General features: G+C 48.0%; 1 protein-coding gene across 6 annotated transcripts in view; it reads right to left on the reverse strand.

Moving 5' to 3' along the window:
- Positions 1-2,370, reverse strand: part of LOC111846157 (protein piccolo-like) — a 59,828-nt gene extending 57,458 nt beyond the window's left edge. For all 6 annotated transcript variants that reach the window (XM_072709889.1, XM_072709888.1, XM_072709887.1 and 3 more), the window contains exons 1-2: positions 2,082-2,370; positions 17-662 (exon numbers count right to left, since the gene is read on the reverse strand). In XM_072709889.1, the coding sequence (XP_072565990.1) occupies positions 17-662; positions 2,082-2,233 (798 nt within the window). In that variant the 5' untranslated portion in view covers positions 2,234-2,370. The remainder of the gene's footprint in view (positions 1-16; positions 663-2,081) is intronic.
- Between the last annotated feature and the right edge of the window lie 8,003 nt (positions 2,371-10,373).

Genomic DNA, 10,373 nt, shown 5'->3' on the forward strand with positions numbered 1-10,373 from the left:
GCTTTAAGGCTCTTACCGCGGAGCCAGGAGGGCTGAAGCCACACAGGCTGCACACCACGGCCTGACACTGCGTGCAGGTGCTGTGGTTGGGCTCTTCCTGCGTGTGCAGGTTCAGCTGGGTGGACTTGCAGATGGGGCAAACCGACGGCCCTGGTGGTTGTGGCCCTGCGCCGGCTGGCCCCGCCGGGGGGGGACCAGGGCCTTGCTGCTTATCCTTGAGCTGTTCAGTTCCATCTTTGCTGGCTCCTGGCTTCTTGGGCCCAGTCCTTCTGGGGGAGCCCTGCTGTGGGGCCTGCTGCTGATGAGGCTTCGGATCAGCCTTCTGCTTCATCCCGCCTTCTTCATCCTTGGCCTCCTTCTGCGCCTCCTCATCCCCAAACAGGCTGAGCTTATTCACTGCGGACGACATGGCGCTGAGGGGGTTGGCCCCACTCAGGAAATTTGAGGAAAACATGGTTTTCCTGGGTTCCTCACGCCCTTGTGGATCAGAACGCGACTCCAAAACCGTGACAGATGAAGGACTCCTCCCCGGCGAGCCCTGCCTGGCTGCTAGACCTGACCTCAAGGCATCGATTGTCTGACTTTTACTGATCCCAGAAGGCCCTGGGGCAGGTGCACGTCCAGGGAGCTGGGCTCGGTGTGTTACGTCTGCATCTGACTCCCTGAAAGGACAGAAGAACAGAAAGCCCCCGTGTCATTAGTGACAGGCTGAGACACACTTCAAAGCTTCAAAACCTTAAAACACTGCAAGTGCTTCTCTAGCCTAACATTTAACAACGAATGACATTTTACACACAACATTTCAACAGAAATTAAGATCAGTAGGTAACACTACTTTCCCAAATTCCCTACAATGATTCTAAAGCGCCATATTAAAGTAAGTGGAACTCCCCCAATTAACCTCATTCTGCCGGCCTCATTTCTTGCCTATATATAATTTATATTTTTAAGTTATATTATATTTGCATGTGTTTCAGTAATTTAAGGTTTCTGTGTCACCATAGCACATGCTATAGTGGGTCTGAATCCCCGCCCAGTTCTGCTTCACAGAACCTGCCACGGGTCACTTCCGCGAGAGAGTGTGTGCCGTCACCTTCACTGAGAAATCCCTAGATGACTGAAAATACACAGCATGGCTCTTGGACACCACACAGGCTTATCGAAATATGGCAGCTGTGAAGGAGAGGCCAGCTTACAGGTTAACTGCACACCGGAAGCCTCCGGCTGTTTTTAGCCTCTGCCTTCAACCCCACAGACAGCCACTCCAGCTCAGAGAAAGGCTATTGATCCTTGGCTGCCAGGAGAAGCTCAGTGTTTGCCACACGGACGGTAATACAAGCTGAAGATACGTCCACGGGAGGTCATTCCATGGATGCAGCAATCTGCATACACACGCAAACTTCCCGAAGTGAAAACCCCAGCATTTCAATGACAGACCGACGCTACATCTCGCAGCCCTGCTACGAGCCGCTAATCCATGCAGGTTGAAGTTATGCGCACCATATGAGCCGGATCGGTGCTCTTTTACCCCACACACGTCTTACTCAATCTCTCATAAAATCATTTTGCCCCACATCCGTGAAAAATATGCCGTTTTTCACGCAGAACGACTCAAGTCCACGCAAATGCATTTTTACGTCGCCTAAACTTGACCGTCTTTTTGCATCTGGCTAATTCAGCATGTTTATTTGGGAGAATATAAACACACCATATATACATTCTATTCTACATGCACTACACTCTATATAGGCTACATTATACCCCACATATTCACCATACTCAAAATGCATTTTACTCCAGATGCAATGCAGACGGATGATAAAAGAAAATCGCAGGCGTCTGCCCTGAACCCTAATCTCCCTATGAAAGGATGTGAATTGCATCCTCTGTCAGTTTCGGTAATTTACTGCTTCCCAGAGGCAGCCCCCTTCCCCCCGATTGCCGCACTGGGGATACAGCGCGGCGATCAGCACCGATCCCTCGCCCGGGCTCCCGTGTCAGGTAAATAGGGGGACGTAAATGGGTGCCACCGCGTAAGGGTGTGAGCTCCTGCCCTGCCAGAGGGGGACGAGGCGACATGCCTGTGCGGCGGGCAGCTCCGTGCCGCCGCGGTTCGCCTCCCGTCCTCCGCGATCGCCTCCGCTCCTGCGGGGATGTGATCAGAGCCCCCGCTGCCTCCCGGTAATCCGGGGAGATCCCCTTCCCCGCCCTCTGCGCTCGTTTCGTTGCCCATGCCAGGTCCCTTTTAAAAGGACACGCCGGTGGCCGTCCCCCGGTGCACCGATGCGGTGGCGCCGCTCCGCCCGCCGTGCATCCTAAGGTACCCGCCGATGCATCTCCGGCAGGCTCCCGCACCGCTTCTGATGTGCATGGAGGTTACGGAGCCTGTCCCAGTCCCCAGCACCGCGCATGATCCGCCTCAGACGGACGGCCGCTTTAAAGGGACATTTCGCTAAAAAAAAAAAAAAAACCTGCAGCGGATGCGCCGTGACACCTGCCTGTATACGAGAGAAATAACTAACCACGCCAGAAATTCAATGAAATTGCGTCAAATGCAACTACACGGTCTTCTTTGTCACGATCCGATCCAATAGCGGTTAAATCTGGCGGACAAATATCCTAAAATTCTCTTTCATTGAATTTTATTATATACATATTTTATGCTCCCCTCCCTTTCCTCTTCTCAGTGATTCTTATGAGACCGGTTTAGCCCATTCTTCCTCCAAAATTTGCCTGTAAATGAACAGCAGGTTTGGATGATACAGAGAGGATACAGAGACACAGAAACAGCTTAGAACACACACATAAACGGAGTTCATGGGTAAGGACTCCAGTTGAAATCACTGGCCAGCCACTAACAAGACTGTCTAGCAGTGATGCAAGCCTTCAGATGGCGTTAATATGCTGGGACCTGCAGGACATTTTCAGATACCCACACCCAGGGGCGCCGTAAGGGGGAGGAAAGCTAGGACGATTCCAAGGGCCCCTGAGTGACAGGGGCCCTAAAAAATTAGGAAAATAACTGGATTGGTTTGGACTGGGGGGCCTAATATGATATGCTTTCATGGGGCCCAAAATCTCTAGCAACCCCCCTGCCCACACCCAGCTGCGCAGGGAAACGCCAGTTAACCTGGCAGCTGAGCTGAATAGGTGCATTTCAGCAGAGTGGTCTACAAACTGCGATGCAGACTGCCCCCCAGGACCAGACCTGGGGAACCCTAATATACAGGTATACAGCAGCATGCGATAATGTTCCCCCTGGATCAGGGGGGCGACACGCAGACAGTGAGTGACAGGGGAGGGTTTTCACCCCTGTAAAGTACAATAACACAGCACAGTATGGGGGGTGGAGACAACGGGTAAAGTAAAGAGCAAGTTAAAGTAAATCCCAGTGGACTGTTATACACTATAATAGACCTTAGGGCTGCTCACAACTCAGAGCACCATTTTGAAATTTGTGTATATAATCACTAGATTTGACTCCTACAGTTGTAAAAAAAATTATTGTACAATGATTTTTGCCAGTTTTTAACTTTAAAATGTTATTATACTGCACACTATTAATATTCCACCTTGCAGTTTATTATTTTACTATTCTGAGGTATATTTTTATTTTACTTATTGTTTACTCATTCTTATAATACTTCTGTCTGTCCTGTATCACGCTGCCATCTGTCCTGCTGTCCTCTAATGCACCTGTCCCCTCCCCTATAACTCACTGTGCTCCTCCGAACACGTGACAATAAAGCTTGGAATCTCGTCTCAGCACCACTGTTTTTAGCTTTAAGGCATCCAGCACATGCTGCCCACAGCTCAGAGTGGAGTGACCTGACAGCCATACCTGCTTCTTTATTACAGCCACCCAGGTCAGACAGCAGGCCATAATCCACTTAGTTTAATGCCAGCCTTTGGAGAAAAAGTTAGGACGCTGAGCTGGGACCCTTAAACTAAGTCTAGCTGCATGATCAGGATGATTATCCAGTAGGCAGTCCAATGAAGGAGAGCTAAGCGAGACACTGGTGGCAAGGAAGCCTCGCACTTCAGTCGTCACTCTCATAAAGCTGTAAGTTCAGCTGACAGGGACATCGCCCCCTAGTGAAGGGGCCCGATGACTACAGGAATCCTCCTTCAGCTAACACACCACTCTGTACACTTCAGACCATTCCACTGTTTAATTTCCTCCTCATTTAACAGTTACTGATATCCTTGCATGTCTATTTTAACAGTCATATTTTACAGTTTTGTTTTTATCTTATTTATTATTATATTTTATGCTGTTTTATTTGCATTTCGTGTTTCCGTTCAACCACAATCCTTAACTGCTCACATGTACAGTGTATGTTTGTGTATGTGACAAAACTTTAAAGAGGAGCCAAACTAAACTGAATCTGGCATTGCCTGAAGAAAATGAAACAAAGATGGCACAATAAAGCATTGAAGTGTTATAACTTTCAGTTATATCCTGCCAACATTACATAGCATCAAAATATGCAAACGCAAGTATTTCTGTCCAAAGAAGAAAACATCGAAAAGTCATTCTTCATGATTGTCTTTCACTGCTGGCCCCGCAGATACAGAAACAGCAGCCCCCTCAGTACAGGATGCCAAGAAACTGCCACTGATGAGCTTTTCGCCAGTAAGCTGACAGCTATTAAAGAAAAAAAAGGCAGTGTATTAACCCAAAAGCCCTGACTGATCACAGCATTGCTAGAGAGAAATCCCTAACAGGAAGCGTGGGATCTGCAAGCCCTGCCTCCCCATATGACGTCACGGTACTCCTGTGAGTCGCGCGGGTGGTTAGAGCTGCGCGCCGTGCTGCACCGTCAGACCGTGCTTCCAATCCAGAAGTATAGTATGTAGAAGATACGGGATGCAGCAGCATAGCTTTGATAGAAGAACTTACAGTCCGCCTTGTATACGGAGATCATCAGTGATTAATCGCGTTTACAACTGAAAAGATATTACTGAATAAAATACTATTCATTAATTCTTTCTTTTCAGTAATATTAATACATTTTTTTCATTCAAGCCTAGTGTGTTTAAGTAGCTCTTTCACAGGACTATTTCAAGTACTTTCTCAGACAACTACTAAAGGGAAACACCTTTAAAGAACATCCACACGTAGGTCGGGCAGGTCACCCCCATGCTCTGCTCAAGTGTGTCTAACCACTGACTTCGTCACGGCTCCTACTATGATCAATAAGCAATTGGGTACGTTATTTATCGTCTGCTCATGTAAGAATTAAGATTCATTCTCCAAAGACATTAATAGTTAGCGGTCCTAAACGGTTTTTTTTAATAAGCTGCGCGGTCATTTAAAACCATATATAAATCATATGTAATATGTATCAAAAGAGAGCACACCTGTTGGCTTGCGAGGACAGTGCAGGTAGTCTTTCTGTCTGCAGAGCAAGGTCAGGCCGTAATGAATACAGTAACCCGATATAACTGGCTCTGCCAGCTTCATTAAATTTAAATAGTCACCTGCGTGGAAAAAAACCCTCCATAAGGAGATATATATGTGACTTAAAGATTATAGCAGTAGGAGAGTTTGAAAAGCCGCAAAAAGCGCATAATTGTTAAATATGCATATTCACAGTCGGACGTGCAGAGCGACCTCTAGGTTCGCAGAGATATAAAAAGTCACCCACCTTGAATGTGATAACGCGTCCACCTATCACATCGTCAGCAGCCTCCCCTCTGCGTACAGCTGCCACACTCTATCTGCCCAGCACACGTCCGTTTCACGCCACCATCAGCAGACCGCCGTAAAGTTCCCCTTAAAGCCGCAGTGTCCCTGCTCCGCACGCCACCGCTATGGCGTCACTCACCCCCTGAGCCGCTTGATACGTTGGGAGCACAGTCGGACAGGATCAGCCGGCTGCCTTGTCCTATTTGCCAGAGGGCTGGTCGCTAAGGAGACACGTGACTGTCGTTCATCTGAGATCCTACAGCGGATGCGTTTGAGATACTGCAGCAGATCTCAAATCGTGCACCTGACCAAGCATTAGAGATCCTGCACCAGAAGTATCTGAGATCCTGCAGCACACAAAGCATGTGAGATCCTGCAGCAGAGGAAGCATGTGAGATCCTGCATGTGAGATCCTGCACGTGAGATCCTGCAGCAGATGAACACCAGATTCTGCTGAGCTGCAAACCTCTGTCATTTGACAACAAATGATGGCAAATTTTACACATGCAGGCTGGAAAGTTACTAGACATTTAAAGGTACAAGTGTATATTTAAGATCAAATCATACACTGTATAGTAGTTTCTTTAAGCTTTGTTCATATTTTTGTATTTTATTTGCTTCTGCTTAATTTCTCATCAAATTACCAATATAAAAATAATTCATTAAATTTCCTTAATTTACTGCAGGGGCACTGCATGTTGGCTGACCCCGGGCTGCGACCCCCAAGTCTGCTCTCACCTGTATTTGAGTTTGTGTGTCTCATGGAGAGCATGATGGTGTAGATGAAGAGAGAATTTCCCCATGGGCATGAATAACCTATCAAATCCTGTCCTGTCTTATCTTATGCTGTCCTGTCCTGTCCTATCTTATGCTGTCCTGTCCTGTCCTATCTTATGCTGTCCTGTCCTATCCTATCCTATCCTATGCTGTCCTGTCCTGTCCTGTCCTGTTCCATGAGTGTTTACTTGAAGCCTGGGACCCACAGGTGGGAATGCTGTTCACTGCATTATGAACTTTATTGGTCATGGTTGATCAGCTCACTCCACCATCTCCCCTCCCATCATCATGCAAAAATTGATCACAGCTTCATAATGCTGTTTAAAGCAGGGCTATTCAAATCACGGTCCTTAAGGTCTGAGCACTGCTAATTTTCCAGCCTTCCTTTACCTGTCAGTCAGGTGTGAAGCCTCTGACCAATCAGCATCAGTAATTATTAAACTATCTACCTGAGAGAACTGAAAAAATGGCCTGGATTTGAAATCGAGGGCCAGATTTAAAGAACCCTGGTATAAAGTAATGTCTAAACAGGCCTAAAACCCGATCCTTGCTGCTAAAGGACTTCTAAAGCAATTTCAGATTCCTCGTGGGAGATCTAGTTAGTCGATTAAAGCGTAGGACACGGTGACGACGGATCGTCTCATCTCACAGGATTTTGGTGGTGGACAGGGTACAGCCATAATTAATCATTACTTTCATCACTATTTGCTACTCCACAGGTTCACACAAGGTGATGCAGTGAAAAGGAAGTTTAATGGAAATAGCTGGGCCTTTTAAAAGAATGAGTATTTAAAGACAATAGTGATGCGTAACTAAAAGTGTGTTTATGACAGTTATGATGCGCTACAGGAAGTGTGTTTATGACAGTTATGATGCGCTACAGGAAGTGTGTTTATGACAGTTATGATGCGCTACAGGAAGTGTGTTTATGACAGTTATGTTGCGCTACAGGAAGTGTGTTTATGACAGTTATGATGCGCTACAGGAAGTGTGTTTATGACAGTTATGTTGCGCTACAGGAAGTGTGTTTATGACAGTTATGATGCGCTACAGGAAGTGTGTTTATGACAGTTATGTTGTGCTACAGGAAGTGTGCCATATAGCCAACGTTCAGGATGACAGTGTCACAGGAAGTTTTACAGGAAGGCTAAGGACCGGACCGATCCAAGAACCTGCAAAGCCATCCGGTAACCCTCAGTTCCCCACAGAAGGACACAAAGCTTCAGGCCTGAGCATAATGGACTTAGAACATATTTCCACATCTTGCATTAGAAATAATGCAGTAGTGAAGGTCTAGACAAAGCGCTGTATAATTTAAGAGGTGTAAAACAAGATGGGCCTCGGAATAACTGCAGAGATTCTGACCCTGATGTGGCTCGGTCCTGCTGCTGACAGGGCCCTGCCATTAAACATGTAATCATACACACCAGCAGGGGCTCAGGGGCAGGGGCTGGGCAACAGCAACATGGGGGCGGGCAAGCAGCAACATGGGAAGCGGGGCAACAGCAACATGGGGGCGGGGCAACATTGGGCGGAGCAACAGCAACATGGAGGCGGGCAAGCAGCAACATGGGAAGCGGGGCAACAGCAACATGGGGGCGGGGCAACATTGGGCGGAGCAACAGCAACATGGAGGCGGGCAAGCAGCAACATGGGAGGCGGGGCAAGAGCAACATGGGGCGGGCAACATGGGGCGGAGCAACAGCAGCATGGGGGCGGGGCAACATCAACATGTGGGCGGGGTAACATGGGGGCGGAGCAACAGCAACATGGGGGCGGGGCAACATCAGCATGGGGCGGAGCAACAGCAACATGGGGGCGGGGCAACATGGGGCGGAGCAACAGCAACATGGGGGCGGACCAGCAGTAACAGTGACAGTGTGTTGTTTTTGGTTTTTTGTAACTATTCAGATTGAATGTGGCACCCAGTCCGCTGACCTGTACCTGTACTCACTGTTCACAGACATAGGTGCAGTAAAGTGTTTGGTATTTCCCAGAGGCAGAGCAATCCTTTGTTACATCATCAGCAGAAAGATTTGCAGAAAGATAGCATACGGGATCCCGGCAATGGTCGCAGGGCCAAAGACGAATAAAGGGCAGGCCTCGGTCTACTTGAGGGCGGTGTATGTCTTCATCAGCACTTGACAATGAGGCTAACTGCATTAGCATGCCTTCACGCACCAAAGAGCGACCTCTAAGTGTATGGCAGCGGAACAAAGAAAGTCCTAGAAGAAGCCAGCATCCTACGGGAGGAGGAACATGAACCAGGGGCCACTGGTGTGGCTTTCACGCTGGGATGCTATCCCTGGGTATAACCTTCACCAAGCCCTGGGGCACGTCAAGGTGTGGATCATTGGGGGTGCCACGCCGTTTCCAAGCGGATCGAGTCACAGGTTAAATATTGATGACTTACGACATCTACTGTACATGGCAGCTGGTTCTCCCGCAGTGAGACGCCGGCCAGTAGGCCAGGGGTCAGCTGCTGTTCAGTCAACTAACGGGGTGCTCCGCTGATAGCCCGGGGTCAGTTACTGCTCCCCAGAGGTCAGCTGCTGTTCAGTCAACTAACGGGGGGCTCCGCTGATAGCCCGGGGTCAGTGACTGCTCCCCAGAGGTCAGCTGCTGTTCAGTCAACTAACGGGGGGCTCCGCTGATAGCCCGGGGTCAGTGACTGCTCCCCAGAGGTCAGCTGCTGTTCAGTCAACTAACGGGGGGCTCCGCTGATAGCCCGGGGTCAGTTACTGCTCCCCAGAGGTCAGCTGCTGTTCAGTCAACTAACGGGGGGCTCCGCTGATAGCCCGGGGTCAGTGACTGCTCTCCAGAGGTCAGCTGCTGTTCAGTCAATTAACGGGGGGCTCCGCTGATAGCCCGGGGTCAGTGACTGCTCTCCAGAGGTCAGCTGCTGTTCAGTCAATTAACGGGGGGCTCCGCTGATAGCCCGGGGTCAGTGACTGCTCTCCAGAGGTCAGCTGCTGTTCAGTCAATTAACGGGGGGCTCCGCTGATAGCCCGGGGTCAGTTACTGCTCTCCAAAGCAGTGGTAGAATGCCGTGCAGGGCCCCAAGCGCTTAACAGACAGATGCTGGCGTTTTAGCCAAGCGCTCAGCTAGCCGGGTGTTTTTTTAAGCATATCATTTGTCTGTCCTGAACTTCACCCTGTTGTATATCGGGGACGCCGTTGCACTCATTCACATCAGAAGTGTCATCATTCCAATATTAAATATTCAAACACGTAAGCAAGCAAGCATGTTCGCTCGGCACCCTCCTCTGTTCTGCCATGTCTGTTACCTTCCAAATAATGTTGTTACATTAAAACGTCGGCTGTATGTGCATCACATTTATAAGTGTCATCAGTCATAGGGCAAATATCAGATTTATGCTTGAATACCCGGAAGAACAAAGATGGAACAAGGAACGGTTTCCATATTTAAAAGCAATGAGTTTTCTGTTCACCCGTTTGTGGATGGATTGATATATAATTTATATAAACCTAACATGACCAGAAACCCACAAGTGAGGTTCGGGAAACTAGAAATTTCCTGAATTCTTTCTGATTCCTTGTTTCTTCTTTGAATTTACTACTCATTGTAGCCTTGGAGGTGGGGAAAGGTGGTGGGGAGGGGGGTATTTATGTGTTCAATGCAGGAAACTCTCCAGACCCCATGTGGGGTCACCTGTAATTCTAATGGGGTCCCCTGAAATGTCTAGTAATTGATAAAAAAATTACTAATAAGAAATATTTTTTCAACTAATTATTATTCTTTTAAAAATTATGATTAAAACACCATATACATTTAGAGGTGGGCGATACATGGATTTTATAGATTAATTCGAATTTATAGTTCAGGATGATGTGTTTTTATGAAAATCGATTTTATTACTTATTTTACACGCGAGCGCCAAGA

The sequence above is a fragment of the Paramormyrops kingsleyae genome, chromosome 3 (genome assembly GCF_048594095.1).
Source record: "Paramormyrops kingsleyae isolate MSU_618 chromosome 3, PKINGS_0.4, whole genome shotgun sequence".
NCBI classification, from domain to species: Eukaryota; Metazoa; Chordata; class Actinopteri; order Osteoglossiformes; family Mormyridae; genus Paramormyrops; species Paramormyrops kingsleyae.